Genomic DNA, 20,191 nt, shown 5'->3' with positions numbered 1-20,191 from the left:
TCCCCTTCATGCATGCTAATGAGGATGGACAAAACATTAGAAACATCTTTCAATATAGCTCAGTCAAATCAGTCAAGCTTTCTGACACTTCAAAAACTTAATGTATGTATCTAATGAACTGGTACCTGAATGTACGTTCAGCCTCCAATTCTGTCGGTTGAACAAATCCAGGTTTTAATTTTCACGACATCCCAGTCTGCAAAAAAAACAATTGTATTGATTCTGGTTTTATGAAATTTGCACTTTGCTTGAGCTGCTTATAATATGCAGAAAATGAAGTAAGCGAAATATAATTCTACATAAAGGTGAGAACCCTTAAAGTGTTTCTTGCAAGGTAAACTGGACATTGTCCAACTGTAAGCTGAGTGTGGGTGGGGCATGTTAAAAGTAATTACAACAGGACAGTCCGGGGGTTATGCATAATCACAAGGCGGTGCACTCGGTGGACTTCAGCAGCTGAATAATGGATTAGACGTATAATTGCATTTGTAAATTAAAATCCCTCACAGGAAAAAAGATCTGAATAGAACAGATTAGCTTCCCAGATACAGAGGGGAAGAAAAAGGACTGGAGTTTGACATGATGCAGTGCAGGCAGACCTCATGAAATTGCGTATTTGCCAATATATTTGATATTAAGGCAATCGAAACAAAAAATGTCTTGTTAGGAGCAAAACTTAAAACACAAATGTGTAAATTCACACTGGATGCAGATGCAGAGTGTTCGGAATAAACCAAACTTAAGTGCATCCTCTGGTGAACCATAAAAAAACAACATAACTAATCCTAATACATGCTTTATATTTACCCAAAATACATCACATCAGTTCTACAAGGAATTTTATGATTAACACATGCAGTAAATATAGAACTGTTGTAAAATCAGTCATATCTAGTCGACGCCTGTATGCTGAATGCAATTGGCCTGATGGATGTAGATCACTGAGATATAAACAAATAAAAAAGAAGAGTGGCTTAATATTATAATTAATAATTAAATAAGAATATTTCTTGAAATGTACAGTAGACAATACATGCAATATTAATGACAGAGTATTGCACAGTTGTATTATTGCACAAAGTATCGTACAGTGAAGTTAAATTAAGTCAAGTCAGTATTGTATAGCAGCTGACATCTTCATTGTGTCTTAAAATCAGGTGGTAAGGAGCTCCAGTTGCAAGCCTTTTTACTGAAAAGTATGACGGAAAAGAAGTTGTTCTGTGGGACAATGGTGCCATTTCTTTGGTGTCTAATCCATTATATTCAAGAGCAGAGGCGATTATCTTAAATATAACTATTTTAGGTCCCCCAAAAAATAAATAAAATAAAGGGATTTTTGTATTATCCTCTAGAATTATACTGTACTGACAATAGTTTGAGGAAGAGGGGATTAACAGACTTTTTTCTTTCTTTTTTTTGGTGGCTCATTGAAAATTTTCATTGTTATGAATGTGGGGAAAATATTCCTTCACATTATTATTATTATTTTATTTTTTTATTTAAATGTAAAAAAAAACAAAAAACAGTACATTCACAGAGGTGTATTGTCTTATCTTATATACAGTAAACATATATATATATATATATATATATATATATATAGTCATTGTTATGAATGTGAGGGAAATATTCCTTCATCCTTTTATTATTATTTTATTTTTTATTTAAATGTAAACAAAAAACAAAAAAAGTGCATTCACAGAGGTGTATTACTAGAGATAAGGGAATCAGCTGTAACAATCTTAAATACATATACATATACATATATATATATATATATATATATATATATATATATAAAGTCATTGTTATGAATGTGAGGGAAATATTCTTTCATCCTTTTATTATTATTATTATTATTATTATTTATTTAAATGTATAAAAAAACAATACAAACAGTACATTCACAGAGGTGTATTGTCTGATCTTATATACAGTAAACATATATATATATATAGTCATTGTTATGAATGTGAGGGAAATATTCCTACATATTATTATTTTATTTTTTATTTAAATGTAAAAGATGTATATAAATGTGTGTATATATATATAGTCATTGTTATGAATGTGGGAAACATATTCCTTCATATTATCATTATCATTATTATTATTATTATTATTATTATTATTATTATTATCATTATCATTATATTTTAATTTAGATCTTAAAAAAGTGCATTCCAGCCGAATATGTATATATATAGATAAAGGAGTCGGCTATACCAACCAGAAGACTCATAAAGTCTCTCTGATCTGAGGTACACATGCCACTCTGTCTCATCTTTGCAGCCCCCCCCCCCTGCCCTGCATCATCACTGTTTGCAGTGCATGCGCTGGCTGGCTGGCGTGCGTGGGCGGACGTGCATGCACGCACGCGAGCGAGCAACAGATCCCGAGCGCATGCGCAGTTCATTGTTTTGACTGAAAATGCCGTCGGTTTCGAAAACGGCGGCCAATGCGTCTCCTCAAACCGAGAAACCTACCCACTATACGTGAGTACAAAAAGCTGCTGCTGCAACACAAAACAAAACAACTAAACCTCCCGCTCGCTGTAAAAGAAGAACACGTTATATCTTTCACGATATCTACCTACGCTGCGTTTCCACCTTTCTCGCATTCCTCAACTCCTGGTTGTTGTGTGCGTTAAAAACATGGTGCTTTTTCTCTTCCAGGCTTTGTGACTGTCTGCACTAACGTCACACAGCAAACAACGACACCAACGAGCCGTTACTGCCGTTAAATCACTTAACTGACGAGCCCGCGCGCTTACGGAGCCGTTAACAGTTGTTTTTGAATTTGTTTTGAATCAACCGTTGGACGTTAAACCGTCAACGTCTGCTAACTGATTAGCCAGGAACTCGCTTGTAAATAGCTCGGCCTTATTTTGAGTACGCACTTTTATTGACGTACGCTTAAAGACTTTCAACTGGCGCTACGTCGAAAAAGTGACGTAATCAGCGCTGTGAATAGCGAGCTAACGTTAGTGACCCAAAATATATAGTAGTGACTACACCACCACCACTAGCAGCATAATAACACGACACAACTTTCTCCCTTTGACTTATTCATTAGTTAATAGTCGTTTTAAAACTATATCTATCGACTATCTACTATATTTATTTCCCTTGTTTCAGATACTTGAAGGAGTTCAGGACAGAGCAGTGCCCGTTGTTCCTCCAGCACAAGTGTACGCAGCACAGACCCTTTACGTGCTTTCATTGGCATTTTCTCAACCAGCGGAGGAGGAGACCCATCAGGAGAAGAGACGGGACGTTTAACTACAGCCCCGACGTGTACTGCACCAAATACGACGAGACCACAGGCATCTGCCCAGATGGAGACGAGTAAGTCCCCGCGGTTTGTTTCAGTCATTGCCTGTCTGTGTCATGATGCAGCTGCTGACTGATGTTTTGCTGTCATGTTTTGGGATGATTGCAGGTTTGTTATTAAACAAATCAGAACTTTAATCAAACCACAACATATTGAAAGCACAGGAGATTTTATCAGGCAAGGCAAGGCAAGCTTTATTTGTATAGCACATTTCAGCAACAGGGCAATTCAAAGTGCTTTACAGAAACATTCAAGAACATTAAGACATAATTAAAACAGTTATAAAAACATTAAAGATTAGAAAAAATAAAAACAAGCTAGGATAGAAGCTAAAATAGAATATAACATACAATAGTAAAAGTTCTAGTGCAGTATAAGATCATTATCTGGTTTAATAAAAGACAGCAGCAAACAGGACAGTTTTAAGCTTTGTTTTAAAAGAACTCAGAGTTGGAGTTGGTCCTGCAGGTTTCTTGGCGCTTGTTCCAAATATTTGGTGCATAAAAACTGAACGCTGCTTCTGCATGTTTAGTTCTGACTCTGGGGACACTAAGCATACCTGATACAGTGGACCTGAGAGGTCTGGATGGTTCATAACATAGCAGAAGATCAGAAATGTATTTTGGTAGAGGTAGAGAGGTGTTTATGTGTCCTTTTTAAAGGTCCCATATTGTAAAAAAAAATGAGATTTTCATGTCCTTTATATTATAAAGCAGGTTTAAGTGCTATTTAAATACTGGTAAACTATCAAAATGTTCAATATACGGAGAAACACACACAGCCCGTATTCACTAGGATTTCTGTCCATTTGTGATGTCACAAATATACAATTTATGTAGATCATCATACGGTTTTAAACATAAACATTCTAAATGCGTCCCAGTTTATTTCCTGTTGCAGTGTATGCAAATAACATAAGCTGACAGGAAGTAAACATGGACCCAAACTGTTGCCTAGCAATGCAATTCTGTTGCAATTCCGTTGAAATAGATAGATAGATAGATAGATAGTAACTTTATTGATCCCGAGGGAAATTAAAGTTTCCAGCATCACAGTTCCATAGTGCAAAACATGTTAGTAAAAAGGCAGTAAAAAAGTTAGTAGTGCAAAATACAAAGTACAAAAAAATAAAGTTGATGAAGAAAACTGTTAAAAATGAATATAGTGCAGGGTAACAGCTGTGATACACGACTATTAAAAAAGTGAATATAATGCAGAAGAGACTGTTAAAAATGAGTATAGTGCAGGGTAACTCCAGTAGCTTAGTCTATGAAAGTGCACTGTGTGTTTTATAAAGTAGGTTTAAGTGCTATATAAATACTGTTCAACTATCAAAACGTTCAATATACGGAGAAAATACACACAGCCCGTATTCAGTAATTGTGCGTTTGAAACAAGCCGTTAAGATTTCTGTCCATTTGTGACGTCACAAATATACAATTTATATAGATCATCACACGGTTTTAAACATAAACATTCTAAATGTGTCCCAGTTTTTTTTTTTTTTAACATTTAAACATGTTCTAGTACACACACAAAATGCAAGTATGAACCTGAAAATGAGCACGATATGGGATCTTTAACCTCTGGTATATTTGTTAAAGTAGTATTTAATTGCTTCATATAGTAGGGGTGTAAGAAAATATAGTTACACATGAGTAGAAAACCTAAAGAATCTATTGGTACCAACCATGTCATACTAGCTTGTCGTGAAGGAGGCTAAATAATGCTCCAAACTTATCCTAAAATTATAGGCGAGAAAAAAATTGGCATAGCCCTTTTCAAAGGGGTCCCTTGACCTCTGACCTCAAGATATGTGAATGAAAATGGGTTCTATTGGCACCCACAAGTCTCCCCTTTCCAGACATGCTCACTTTATGATCATCACATGCAGTTTGGGGCAAGTCATAGTCAAGTCAGCACACTGACACACTGACAGTTGTTGTTGCCTGTTGGACTTGAGTTTGCCATGTTATGATTTGAGTTCTCTGTAGCTTACTGTTCTGTAGTGATGTTTGCACGGGACTGAAAGCATGTGTTTTTATTAGGGATCCACCGATCCGACTTTTTCAATCCCAGTCATGATAGCAATACCTGGGCTTTGGGTATCAGCCGAAATCCTACACCAGCAACTTGGTGAAAAAATCTTCAAAATTAACAGGAATTACAATCAAGTGTAAACCTTTTTAATGCAGTAACAAATTGGTCAAAACTGAAACAGGAATTCAAATTCCAGTAAATGATGTATAACCTATATAAACATTTAATTGAATTGAATTGAATAGATGGCTATTTGAGTCAGTATCGGCTTGATATCCGATCCGGTATCGGTATCACTGCATCCCTAGTTTTTGTTATGTTTGAGCATTTTGAGGGAAATTCTTATAGATAAAAACATATTAATTTTACCAGCCTGCTTTGTCTACAGTAACACAAGTGTGTAGGATAAACAAGCTCTCTGTTTAATGCCATATGTGCACATCAGCCCAGTTGGGCCTGAATAGAGGTTATAAAATGCCTGTCTGGTTATAAAAGCTATTTTATTGCAGGAGCCGTTTATTTTAATATGAATGCTAAGTGTGCATTTGTAATCAAACATTTCTAGCACTGATAATAGTGATCTAAAGATAACTTCTTTACATAAGTGAGGAGTGCAATATGATGAATATCATGTTTTGCTGTTTATTTATTTATTTATTTACACAGGGAAACAGGATTTGATTGGTAGTTGCTATTTATCATTTAATGTCCCCATCTGAAAGGATGTTGCTGCAGATGTTGGCATCATCTTACAGATGCAACATTGCCCTTTGTGTTGTTGCATGCATGTAGAGTATGCACCAAATTTAACATTTCTGATTGAGCTCACCCTTCATGTGACATGACGGCACCTCTTTGTCTTTGAGATGAGGCTACTTGACAGGTTGTCTCTGAGTGCCCTCCAGCATTATATTCACTAGTGCTATTATTTTAAGCTAATGGGAACATGTAATTTGAGGCATAAACGTGTTTGTCCCTAGCTTCATATTTTTTTAAAAGTTCCCCAGTGTCCCTACAATAATATAAAAAATTAGTTGTGTTTTTCTATATGTTGCCATATAATCTCCATTGTTTTGCACATAGAATCATTTGTCATCATAGGAGGAAAACTGTTTCTAAACATTTTGCGACAGGCTTAAGCATTATCATAACTATTGACTAAACTGTCAGGTCGCACAGAAACTACATAATTCTGAAAAGTGGCGGCAGCCTCTCTGTGTGACTGGGAATTAAAAATGGCACGGCATCTAATTGAGCCCCACATAGAAATACAAAAAAAAGAAATAAGATTATTGAACTAATGGAAAATGAACGAGTGAGATTCTTACAATTCCTCCTCTGCCAATGGCAGCTATTTTTGTATGACCTTATGTGTTGCCATAGCAACTGTGGCTACTCAAGAAAGGAAAATTTGGTTTATTCAAGAGGCTTATTGGCCATACATTTCTCGAGGCATTGCTGGTGTGTCAGCCCTGCACTCACAGTAGAATATTATTCCTGATTAAAACTGTGCTTCTGTAAGAATTTACTCCTTTTATAACAGTTTATAATGCTTTTTTGCTTGGACCAGATGTCAGCGCAGTGCTTGGCTATCATGTTGTCATATGAAACAGCACAGGCATTTTAGAGTTGCACTCTGCAAATATATCTTGAACTTGAAGGAGGATTGTGTTTATTTTGGACATACTTGATGTTTGGCTGCACTTTTTCAGCATTAGTTTAATATCATCTCAAATAATTTTTATTTAGATCAACTGCTAATATTTCAATGTTTTATCCTTTGCTTCCTTAGCTGTCCTTATTTACACCGAACCACTGGTGACACAGAGCGCAAGTACCATCTACGCTATTACAAGACTGGCACTTGTATCCATGAGACAGACGCTCGAGGGCATTGTGTGAAGAATGGTCTCCACTGTGCTTTTGCTCACGGGCCACATGATCTCCGACCTCCAGTCTATGATATCAGGTGACATACAAAGCAAATAGTGGCCTCTCTTTCTTTTCCATGCCAAACTTTTCACTCACAAACTTCACAATGGAACAGACAAATCAGCCAATTTAGACGTAATGTAAACAGAATACCTGCATTGAAAGGGTTTAATGGATTGTAACTTGGGCTCGGCTCAATGAATTTCTAAAAGAACACCTGATAAACATGTTTTATTGAGCTCTGTGCTGCTGAAAGAGTCTGAGTGAGGTTAGCTGAGACTTAAAACAAAGGGTTTCATAAGCAAAATGTTAACTGTAAAGAAAGTTCAGGAGTTAAATTGATAAACATCTGTATAATTATTACATTATCTATCTTGGTATTTAGATATTTCAAGATGCATTTTATGAATTAATTATATTAACATGCTCAGGGTCTGAAATTAGCACCTGCCAAATGCGGGTTAATTGTCGGCAGGCCATCAAATGTAATCCCATAAAGTTTTTGGTAAAAATATTCACATTTAAAGGTGCTATTGATAATATTGATAACATTCAGCCACTAGATGTCGTATTCTCCCTCCCCGTTCCATTGCTTTCACCACACTAACTGACGACACAGAGATGCCATGTGATACCAACGTCGTTTTACTATTGGCTCACAAGCCTTGTTAGAAGTGGGAACCAAACGTCAGATATTTTCCACAGAGATAAACAAAACATTCAATTTGGACCCTCCAAATTTTTTAAAATGATTAAGTCGCAATCTTAATAATTATTTTCAGGAAAAGTCATATTTTTATTCGGCACCTTTCTAAAGACTGTGGATGTATTAATTAAAAAAAATATTCATCTACATAAACATATTATCAATTAGACCTTTAAAGAAGCTGAAATTTAAAATATGTAATTACTCAAACCGATTAATCGATTATCAAAATAGTTGGCGATTAATTTAATAGTTGACAACTAATCAATTAATCGTTGCTCTAACTATATTTAACTGTTTTAGATAATAAGCAAGCAAGGGTGTTCAACCATGATATATATATATATTTTGTTTTCACTTTTTGAGGAATTGAGGATGAAAATAACATTTATTTTATGTGCACAGAGAGATTCAAGCACAAGAGGCCCTTCAAAATGGACAGTTGGGATCTGGGGAAGGTATTCCTGATCTGCAGCCCGGTGTATTAGCCAGCCAAGCTATGATCGAGAAAACTTTGACAGAAGACCCCCGGTGGCAAGGTGAGGAAGCCCCACTCTGGTGATAATAGGCTCATGCAACACCAAATAACACACTTCTTAGTTTCCTGCAAAATAAAAGGAAAATTACATTTATGCTTTGTGCTATTTTTGCAGATACCAACTTTGTTTTAGCCAACTATAAAACAGATCAGTGTACTAAGCCCCCAAGACTATGCAGACAGGGCTACGCGTGCCCCCACTACCACAACAGTAGAGATCGAAGACGAAATCCTAGAAAGTTCAAATATCGGTAAGATATGACTCTGTGTAAGTTAGATTAATAAATGGTATTAAGTTGTGTAATTGTAATGGGTTAACGGTTCTGACTCTATGAATGCAGGTCAACTCCTTGCCCTAATGTGAAACATGGGGATGAATGGGGCGAACCCTCAAAGTGTGACAGTGGAGACAGTTGCCAGTATTGTCACTCTCGCACTGAACAGCAGTTTCACCCAGAGGTGAGTTCATTTTGTTTTTTCTGAAAATTAACGCTTGGATAGGTCATAGCTTTAATCTTCACTATAATAAATTACAATTATAATACCCAAGCCCAAAAACTGACTTGTTACCAAAACAGCCATAGTAAAGATAATGTGTAGTGGGAGAAATACATTTTTCGACTTCTGCAAGTTCAAGATATTGTATTTATAAGGTTTTATTGTTTTGTTAACATCATTGTAGCTTCACATTGTGGCTGACTATTTTTTCTCAGGGAAGACATCTTAAACATTTATACCTCATTGGCTTGTGATTTGTTTTTCTTTCTCTAAGATCTACAAATCTACCAAATGCAATGATATGCGACAAACTGGATACTGTCCCAGAGGACCGTTTTGTGCATTCGCACATGTAGAAAGTAAGTGAAAGTGGCACTACTCTGTTGGAGAATTAAAAATCTATGAAATTTAAAGGTGTTAAATTCCAAATTCAGAGCACATCTAAGATTGAGGCTCTCTACATTGCGACGGCTGAGCTGGGGCTCACAGCTAACTGTGCTAACAGCGCTAAGGGGCCGTACACATGCTGCGTCTTTTGCACGCTCAAATTTTAAAATATGCACCATTAACCCTCTGATTGATTCAAACATAGCCTCAAGCAATGTTACTGGATGTTGGCAGCTTGGTTGTTTACACTCTATATGAAGATTTAATATTTATTTTAATCCTTTCAGGAATTCCCTCTACAGAAGAGACCATGAGCTCATTGCTAACAGTGATACAGTCAAGTTCCCAGTCTCAGCTGGGCTCCCAGCAGTATTCAGAGTGTCCAGTCAGTGAGTGGAACAGTGGAGGCAACTCCACCACCAGCGCAACCAGTAGCAACGGACAAGTAGGAAGTGTATGTTTTCTCTGTTGCTATGCCAGTCCTTCAATGGGACATTTATCAGAATCAACTCGTCCAAGGTGTTGGATTTCAAGAGCAGAGAAATACCTAAATCACAGTTCAGCCATTTACTTGTTGACATGATGTTTACCATGCTCTCACTTTTCTGTTAGCATGTTTTTTTATACATTGATTTGTCATTATTATTTATCTTACATTCCATTACTACATTGTCACTGAAAGCGTAAACAGAGCTAGTCTTCATTTATTGTTACATTCTCAAACCTTCATAGTCCATTCAGAATAATGGTTTTATTTATGTTATTCATTTTTTGCTCATCATTTTATTAAGATCATGTTCACTTCTCTTTCTCAGGTTTCATGTTCTAATAGCTCGACTGTAACTCCATGCTCAGGAAGCGACAGTTTGTTATCCCCAGTGGGGTCCATCAGCAGGCCCAAATCCTTAACTAACAGTAGTTTATGTTCAGAGTCCACCACATCCAGTGTCTCATCTCTGACGTCTAACTATCCTAGAGCTCCGGGCTTTGAACGTGAGGATCAGGTATACAGACTGCTCTCTTCAGCTTTAGGAAGAATACATACAACACATAGGCACATAAACGTAGGGCTTTACACCGAATGTATCACTGTCATTCATTTTGAAATGCTGTTTTATTTATTTCTCATTCATTCATGTCATTTTAATTTGATCACTTTGAGACATTTTCCCATGAATTGCTTTGTTTTTAGATCATTTCATGTGTTGGGTGTTCTTAACTCAATAGTATCTTATTACACGATGAGAGTATCGAGTAGTTTATACCTGGGTGATTTGACAACAAACCTCTCATTGTTGAGCCTTTCTGAGTGCTATTCATAATCAATGATGCATTGTGTGTGCATTCTGAGTAGCTCAATTATGCAATCAGACTGCCTAAAAATATTTTCAAACCGCATACACAGCCAGGAGTGTTTGTAACTCTACACTAAGAATTCCCCTTAGGTTGATTTCACTGTTTTCTGATGTTGTAATTACAGCAGAATGTCGCCCACTCAGTAAAATGTGTTTCTATCATTGGGGACGTACTGTAATCAAAGGCAATATGTTTTAATCATTGTTAGAGCTACAAGTGGCAGACAGAGTTGTTCAGTTTACACACCTCTGACTCCAATCAAATGTAATTCAGTAGACAAGTTACCACAGAAATAATGACAATAACAAGAATTACTGGAAATCAGCCGTATTTAACGTTGCTCCGAGCATGTCATCAAGTCACAGTTAGCTCCATTGGGGAAAGTGAATAGTGGTTAAGGGCAAAATGTGTGTTTAAATAGGCTGTTAGCCTGTGGCTAATTGCAGTGCAAACATGCCTTTAGTTGATGTTAGCTGTCTTGATGTAAAATTGAGTTTTGTCACTGAAATGTCCTTTTTCTGTGTTATTTGATCACTTTCAGATTAAAAACAAGGGGCACATGGATCAGAAATTGATGGACCAAGAAAAACAGGTTTGTGTTTAAATGGGTTACTTTGTGATGATAGCTTGATGATATTACATACTATATAATGTATTTATTTAATTGGGAATTAAACAAATGCCTTCTGTGCTTTCCTTTTAGACACAAAATACTGTATTCTCTGCGGTGAACCCTTTGGCATCGAGCTTTACCTCCAGTATAACATCCAGCTTGGCCTCCAGTATTGGCTCAGATAGTTCTTCACCCACCACCTTATCAACAATGAATGCAAAAGCCACCCCTTTCTATCCAGGGAGCAACACAGTGGAGTCTGTCATAGGTATGTAAAGTCAACTCTAAACAGATTGAGCTGACTAGTGCCACTCTGTATTTTGTAGTTAAATGTCAGCTAGATGTGTTTTGTTTTCCCTCAGGATCCGCTCTGGACCTCAACTTCAGTGACATTAATGTTGCATCTCTTGAGAAGGACTTAGAGGAGCAAGAAAACAGTGTAGGATTGGCAAGTAAGGATAACGTTTGTTAAAGTGCTTTCAGTTGTTTGAGCAGTCAATCTCAATTGGTCTCATCATAATTTGCTCATTAATTATTTTAAAAAGCAACAACAGTATTTACTTTGTCCCCACAGGTCAAAGGGTGCTGGGTGGATCTGCTCCAGTTAACATTCCCGGCTCCCTGGCACGATCGTCCTCTTTTAATTCCTCGTCATCGCTCTCCACCTCGCCGCTGAGCTCCCTCTCTCAGTCTCTGTCGCAGTCCCTGCTGTCTGGGACGGTATCGCAGCAAAATCAACCTTCAAACATGTTAGCCAAGCATGAGCACGGCCTCCTGGGAACACCCACCTCCTCTTCCCAGAATTCTTTGGGTAAGCTGATAACATCAGACAAGTGAGCTCCAAGTGAGCTGGAGAGACGTCAGATTTGAATCCTTGTATGTAGTCTTGTATGTAAATGAAAATAGCTTAAGAGTCTTTTAGATTTGCTACACCACTACTGTTTTATTCTTATTAAGCAGACTTAAGTATATGGAGCACTTCTTTCAGCGTTACTTAGATATTTGATCTAGTTCCATAGGCAGAAGTTAAAATGAGATTAATGGCTATTAGTTTGATTGTGTAAGAAACAATGGGCCTCATGCAAGAACCACTCGTACAAACAGATTTGATCTTAAGTGGCCTGTACGAGTGATTTAGGAGAACTTGTCGCATTCACCAATTTTCTCGTATTTTGAATTTTCTCTCGGGTACGAACACAATTTAGGAGTGGTCCAGACCTGTCGTAGGAGTCATGTGCAGTTAGTCTGCTGATATCCAAACCTAAGTTTTTCACTAATGGATTGTATATTTCATCACTTTGAAGCAATTTTGAGTTTAATTATGTTGACGTTATCCTGTTTGACTCTGCAATTTGAATCATAATTTAATACTAAATGTATTCATATAGCCTAACGATGTCATCATTAAGTTAAATTGGCCATCGATGCTATCGTATAACACTACAATATCAATATGAACATTTCACTCAGTTGCAAAACAACTTAAATTACACCCTAATTGAAGGTTGATTTCTCTCTGTATATAACAATACGAGGAGTGTAACCAGGCGTGTCACGGCTGACTGGCGTCTTTTTGATGCGTGTCAGGCCCTTGGAGTAGAGCGTGTCTATAGACAGCTTGCTGATATATTGGCAGAGACAGATGAATGGGGCTTATAAGGTAGCATTAGGGCGTTAATTATGTTAATTTACTCTGAAGTTAGGAGCATTTGCTGAATCTGACGTGGCACACTCGTACGAGCCCACGGTACAAAAAAACTAAGAGAAAGTTAAGGCAAGAATACGAAAATGTTCTTGCATGAGGCTCAATATTTTTCACAATGAAGCAGCTAGAAAGAGGCAATTTCTCAGTTTCTCAAAGCTATATCACTACTTTATAAAAAATCAATTCAGGATTGATTTAAAATTTGTTTGAATCATCAGACCGCTCTGAACTAATTGAAACTTTCCCTCCCCAACTAACTGTTCACTTTTATGCTTGGTCTTGTGATTTTAACACCTCATTACCTCATCTAGGCTTGAATGGAGGGGCTAGCAGCATTTGGGACTTTGTAAGTGGCAGCTTTTCACCGAGTCCATCTCCAGTTTTCAGCAGCCTAGCCTCTGCAACCAGCAGTGCTGATCTGGCCCGCCTTTTTAGAGATCTGGACGAGGCCAAGAGGAAGATCAAACAATGGGAGGAGGCCTGGCATCAGGTCAAACAGGTCAGTGTTGTAAATTAACTTTCATTGCAATAAGTGTCTTAGCGCTGTGGTTCTCAACAAGTGCTGACTTGACTATGACTTGCCCCAAACTGCATGTGATTATCATAAAGTGGGCATGTCTGTAAAGGGGAGACTCGTGGGTACCCATAGAAACCACTGTCATTCACATATCTTGAGGTCAGAGGTCAAGAGACCCCTTTGAAAAAGGCCATGACAGTTTTTCCTCGCCAAAATTTAATGCAAGTTTGGAGCGTTATTTAGCCTCCTTTGCGACAAGTTAGTATGACATGGTTGGTACCAATCGATTCCTTAGGTTTTTTAGTTTCATATGATGCCATCCTCAGTTAATGCGCTAAAGAAATTAGTGGCGTTAAAATGAATTTGCGTTAACGCATTATTATCGCATTAACCAAAATCTTATCGGACAGAGTTCCCTGAAGCAAAATTGTATCAAATGGGGGTACGTGACCTAATGTGTATAAATGTTTCGCAAGTTTTTTTTAATTGCAAAACTCAACTTTGTTCCAGGCCTGTGAAGCTTGCCAGAAAGATGCTCACGAAGCAAAGGAACAAGCAAAAACGGCCGAGGCGGATCGGCAGCTGGCAGAACAGAAATGGGAGGAAACCGAGCGCAAGCTGAAAGAGCTCCAAGGGGACTTTGATGTGCTTTGTCGCACCCCTGGAGCACCTCTTCTACGTAGCTATGGAGAGCTGGACGAGCTCCCCTTGTCAAAGCTTCACTCCATCCAGAGTCAGCTGCGTAATGACCTAGACCTTATAGACGGGGTAAGACAGACTAGATCACACACAGAATTTCGTTTGTAGCATCTAGTTTTTAAACCGGTTTTTCAGGCTTATCATTCAGATCGACGTTTTGTCATCAAGCATGCTTATTTTGAAAAAGTCTGCATGAACTGTATTTTCCTAAGTTGCAGCTGATATTCATTCTTTTCTTTCCCAACAGGTAATATATCAGCTTCAGTCAAAGAAATGTATAGTTTGCCAAAAGCATGATCGTTGCATTGTTCTGCAGCCTTGCCAACATTATGTACTGTGTGAGAACTGTGCACCTAGTAAAACAGAATGTCCCTACTGTAGAACAAAAATATTGAAGTGGTGATGTACAATTACTCGAGGTACTATTTAAAGAATTAGCCCTTTGAAAAACTACTAATAGATATTACATTTTCTAAATAGCAATGTCTGTTTCATACAGTGATTAAATTAATTTAGAATACAATGATGTTTGACTGACAAAACAAATAGTATTATGAATCAGACTGTGCATTCAATCATTCTAGTTTTTGCTCATTTTATGTGCACATCACTTTGTTCAACCAGATAGCTTTCCCTATGAAAAGCCACGCACTCAAATTAGAATATTAAATTACACTGTGATGCCCTTTCTCAAATCATGGACATAAATCTTGTGTCCAGATATATACATTTTTTTTTTTTACACTTTGTCATTAATACACTTTGGCTAATATGCATTGTCAACCTTGCTCTTATAGTAAATACAAAATTACAGATTTTTAAAAAGTTGCAAACAAGACCAGTAGACTTTGGTTCAAAGCTTTAAACACAAAGACATTAATGGGTGTGAGTTTGTATTTCTGCCCTCACGTTTGGCTGTTTTTGGATTGGAATTACTTCACTGCACTTGGGAATAATTGTGGATAAATCTTTGATCTCTTTACTTAATGCACTTAAAGTCCACCCAGCGCAAATTTGTAAGCATTTCAATCCCAACGTTTCAGAAAATATTGTGGAAATGTGTATTAAGTCAAAAGGTTTTAGTAAATTTGTTATATCGCTCAGATTCTTGTATTTGAAGAAAGAAAACTTGCTCACTGTAACTTTAATATTATGTCTTATCTGAAAAATTGTAGTTTTAAAATAACTCACTTTCTCATAATGTAAATCTTTAGGTAATTTTCAGTCATTCCGATGGTGGGAAAAGTGTGATAAATAAAGTGTCCTTTGTAATAATATCAAGGGGAGTTGTCCTGTAGCCCACTGACCTCCAGAGAGGAATGGAAAATGAAAATGTCCTTAATCTCTCACAATGATACAGAAATATAGACAATGCCATTGTTGATATTTTACCACAATACCTGGTGCCATAGGCATTCAAAAGCTAAGAAATCACTGTGTAAATGTTCGAAATGTACTGCCAGGAAAGTTCACTCTTTCAGTCCGGTGATGTTGAAACATAAAATGGGCAAAACTCAAAGCTGATTTTTCTGTAGTTAAAGAGGAATACAAGACAATAGAACTTTTGGAAGCAAATCAAGAAACCAAACATCCAAGAACCTGAATGTGACTGATACTTAATTAGGAAATCATATTTTTGTTTTGACCTCATTTGTCTGAAATCCCAGTAATAAAAGAGTGTGTGTGCTCGTACCATTTACAGAGCGTGGAGCGTAGAAATGGGTCGCTGATTAACATCACTGAACCAGAAAGGGCTTGAACGTTTAGAAGCTCCACGCTCTGAAGAATTAATACACACTTGCATTCAACCATTGACCAAAGTGCTGTCCAACAATAGAGACTGAATATGCAGATTTGTAAAATGTTTCACATCCACTGAGGTATTAGTGCTGAACCAGACGCAGTAAATCAGACTTACCAATGAAACAACAAAACACATGACACATTTTGTGTTCCTCTTTAAGTCAATTTTCTTTAACATTTTTAATGCAACCAGTCAAGCATCATTATTTTGACCAACTCTCTGAAGAAGTTTGATTTCTTATTAAAGCACTTTGTTGACCTGGGACTTTATTAAAGGGTATATAGAATTTGTTTTGCTTTAAGCTGCTTTGTAGGTATTCTTTTGTGTCTTTTTTTTTTAGATTTATAATTTTTTTTTTCTATATAAGCTAATGTCTGAAGTTTCTTGTGTGTACTGTGAAACATAATTTGGATATTTCATGTTTCCTATTGTTAAATCATGGCATGGTTCTACATATTATTAAGATTTCATAGAAAAGTACTCGATAGTTTCTACTTTCATAGTTAGATTTATAAAATTTCAATCAAATAAGTGCAAATTTAAAATGCATTTTAGGCATAACCAGCAGCTGTAATATCAGTAAGGCACATGCTACATGTTAAGGCTGTTATTCAATCAGTTAGTTTTGTTTGTTTTGTAGAGATTTCTATAGTCTAGCATATTAGAGAAGCATGTATTGTATTTGCTAAAAGCCTGAGATGGTGATTTTTGTAGGAATCTAGTCTCTCGACCTTGTCTAGAACATATCGGCCTCTAACTCTAAAGTGCCTTGTTTTAGTTCAAAAGGGTTATGTGTAGAATTGTCAGAGCAAAACACAAGTAGTTGAAGCTTGTGCACAGGTTTCTGCATAACGTGTCTTGTTTAACTTTGCAGAAGCATTGACATGTGTATGACTAGAGTATGTGTATATATAAATATATGCCAGTGCATTTGGCCCAATCCCATTAAGTATTTCCGCGGAAGATAATTGAAAAACAAACATTGTCAGTGCCTGTGTCCTGACTTCAACCTTAGAAACTTACCCACCCACTCATTCCTTGGTCGTGGTGCTCTTTTGGTGCAGCTTCAGTCTTTGAAATTAGGTTTTTCAATTCAACGTTTGGGAGTATGCAAACAGGACAGATGAATTTGTATAGCAACAATATAAAAATGCTTTTGAAACAGTTCAGTGACTTTAATTTTGTTTTGTTGTAATAATTCTGCAGTGAATGAAGAATTCCATAGTTAACTTGTAAGTTGGATAGTGCTTGTAGGTTCTTCTAATTGAAATGACCTTCTACTGTGTTTAAAAAAAACAAAAAACCTTTTTATTCTTGCGTTAAATTCAATAGAAAATCATTTATCTCCAGGTACACTTTTTTGCTACTTCTAAATATGGGAAATGCATTGTTTACATTCACATAAATGACAATTAAGCAACTCAGAGGAAAATAATCAAGAAAGGTATTTGAGCGTTTTCATGATCTCATTATATTACAGCATAAAAGGCAGGCTAAACACTTCTGGTATTGCATGTTATGCGATATATTAACCAGCTACAACAACAACAAAAAATAGAAAAAAAAAAGTTTGCACTGTGTCACACTGCCAGAATATTTGTATTGACTTCTTTTAAGTGTAGTAAAGGCTTAATCACTTCTGCAAGCTTCGCTGCTACTGGAAAAAGGTATTAATGTAATTTCTTGTTATACATTTAGATGTTTGAATGTTGTTGTGCATCCACAGCTGAGATTTCAGAAACTATGAAACAATCTGCATCTAAGTTGACTAAATCTTATTTGAATTATTGATTTGTAAATCCGTTTGAGTCAAAGTTTCAGTACTTTTGTATATCGCTAAGAATGATGTCACAGACCTGTGCCGCTGTAGATTGTCCCTTTTTTTAAAAAAAATTGATTGAAGGTAAATGTATTTTTGTTGGATTTCTTCCCCTCCCCCCCCCCCATACAATGGGTAAGGCAGCAGTGTGCGGTACAGCTAATTTCACAGGGTCTGGTTTGGTCTATTTTGTTTTGCCTGTGAAGCCAACTAAATTGATGATGTCTAGTGTGGAAATCTAAAAATCAACCAAAGTGGTGTTCTAGTAGCTGTCCAAATATGTATTCTAACCTTGAACAGAATTCAAATCATTTCTGAGGTTACAGATCAGCCTGTAGTTGTGAACAGCGCCGGGTCTGGCCCAAAGTTATAAAGAGCAGTCGGAGCACCAAGGCCATCCAGATGAAAACTGAGACAGCATTGTGAGCTTTTGGATGGATTTTTGCTTTAATATTTCATTGAGTAGGACATATATCCTCGTAGTGAGTAAACGACAGGACTATGCCAATGGCTTTTTGCTTACAACATTAATGGACTTGAGCCCATTTTTTGCAGTTTTACCAAAGACCTGAACTGTTGTTATTTCTTTTGTACTACATTTCATCATTCACTTTTATTTCAGTAAGTAAATTGATTTAAAAAAAAAAAAAAAAAAGTAATCACCTAGTACCTTAAATAGATAATGTTCATTAACAGTAATTAATGGCATCTTTTTTCTATCTAAAGTTAGTGAGTTGATGCAGAAATGATCAAAAATGCATGGGTCAGATCCTTACAAAAATGTGTATTTGTATATTTGATTTAGTGTTAAGTATACATTGACGTTTATGGCAGGTTTGTGCAATACTGGCGAGCACATGCCGACCTTACAGTGAGGATTCAGTGTCAGTTTAATTGTTGTCTACAGTGAAGGAATGTCAAAGACATTTGTGCTTCTGAAGTGGCCATATAAACTTTTCTTTGTTGATTTTGCTTAACTACATAATCTCAATCACTTTGGAAATTGGTGGTTATGCATTATATGCTGTTATGGTTGGTAGGCCTACGGTGACTGTACGGTGCTTTCTTTCTTTCTTTCTTTCTATCTGACTCTTTGTTTTCTAGTTCTTAAAGCCGTGGTCCAAATTAATTTTTGTTTTTAAAATGACGGGACAGATGATGATTGTGACAAACGTTAATGGCAGATACAGACATAATTAAAACCGAGTTGTCGTTATGATAATTTGTTGTTGGTCTCTCTAGTGGTCTACTCGCCCCAATTCAAGTTTTCTAGAAAAGAAATGAAACCTTCACTTGATAAGCACAGCTTCCATTTCTTTAGATTTGTTGAAGTTATCTCTAACGGACCAATTACACTTTCAAGTACATCTGTGCCTTTAATAATTTACATAATGTTGATTGGTAACAAGAGAATATGTCTCTGAGACTGTGTTTGCTCTCAGTCAGATGACAAAATATAATTAGAATCAAAATTCCAGTGCCTTACAATCTTTTTGTGGACCACAATGTGACGGCTAAATGATCCTCTGGATTCAGGCCACTTGAGCTGAAAGGAAAAAGGCTGATTTAATGCTTCAACGGGAGGAAGCGAAGGTTCTAACTGACTGGTAATCGTTTATCTCAGTCTGTATTTGCCATACCATTAAAACAAAACACAGCAATACTTAACCATTGAATACACAATTTTGATCTCAAAATTAGTCATTTGGCACCAAAAACTCAATTGTTTGTAAGGAAAAGCACCAAATAGGAAGACTCTTGTAAATGAACTGTAATAGATGTATCATTATGCTCTGCATTGGAATAGTTTAATCTATTTTGCATTATTGTTAGTTGTTGTGTTGTCTTTTTGTTTTTTAATATTATGAAAAATGGAGCCTGAAGATTTATGCAATCTTGTACATGTATATGAGTATGGTGTATGGAGCTGTTCAAATTAAGTAAAATACTAGCACAACAAAAGTGTTGTCAAAAGTAAATAATCTGGAACCAGCTGTTCCACATACTTTAGAACATTTCAGTAGAAATGTTATTTTAACATTGAAGCCCTGAGATAATGAATGTATTGTTCTAAATTAGATATTCAATGAATAGGTCACTGGATATTATGGAGCGCAGTTAATTCATTATGATGTAGCATCTAGTTGTGAACCGCTATTCAATAAAATTTATTAGAACTAAAACAAATGCAAGTTTTCAAGTTTCTATTTGTAATGAGGAAATATAAGGAAAGAAATGTATTTT

General features: G+C 36.4%; 1 protein-coding gene across 3 annotated transcripts; it reads left to right on the top strand.

The window, feature by feature from the left end:
• The first annotated feature begins 2,283 nt into the window (after positions 1 to 2,283).
• Positions 2,284 to 19,972, top strand: unkl (unk like zinc finger). Of its 3 annotated transcripts, none has more exons than XM_037793509.1 (16): positions 2,284 to 2,495; positions 3,138 to 3,347; positions 7,166 to 7,342; positions 8,417 to 8,550; positions 8,665 to 8,800; positions 8,891 to 9,008; positions 9,322 to 9,406; positions 9,722 to 9,879; positions 10,250 to 10,438; positions 11,332 to 11,382; positions 11,494 to 11,671; positions 11,766 to 11,855; positions 11,978 to 12,214; positions 13,420 to 13,607; positions 14,136 to 14,393; positions 14,572 to 19,972. In XM_037793509.1, the coding sequence occupies exons 1-16, from the start codon at positions 2,431 to 2,433 to the stop codon at positions 14,725 to 14,727; spliced, it is 2,430 nt and encodes an 809-aa protein (XP_037649437.1). In that variant the 5' UTR covers positions 2,284 to 2,430; the 3' UTR covers positions 14,728 to 19,972. The 3 variants fall into 3 exon arrangements, with proteins under 3 accessions (XP_037649437.1, XP_037649436.1, XP_037649438.1); XM_037793508.1 differs by having other exon boundaries at positions 2,286 to 2,495; positions 9,722 to 9,888; XM_037793510.1 differs by lacking the exon at positions 10,250 to 10,438 and having other exon boundaries at positions 2,287 to 2,495; positions 9,722 to 9,888.
• The last annotated feature ends 219 nt before the right edge of the window (positions 19,973 to 20,191 follow it).

This window comes from Sebastes umbrosus, chromosome 14, assembly GCF_015220745.1.
Source record: "Sebastes umbrosus isolate fSebUmb1 chromosome 14, fSebUmb1.pri, whole genome shotgun sequence".
Classification (NCBI taxonomy): Eukaryota; Metazoa; Chordata; class Actinopteri; order Perciformes; family Sebastidae; genus Sebastes; species Sebastes umbrosus.
This window is presented reverse-complemented; position numbering and strand designations above follow the sequence as displayed.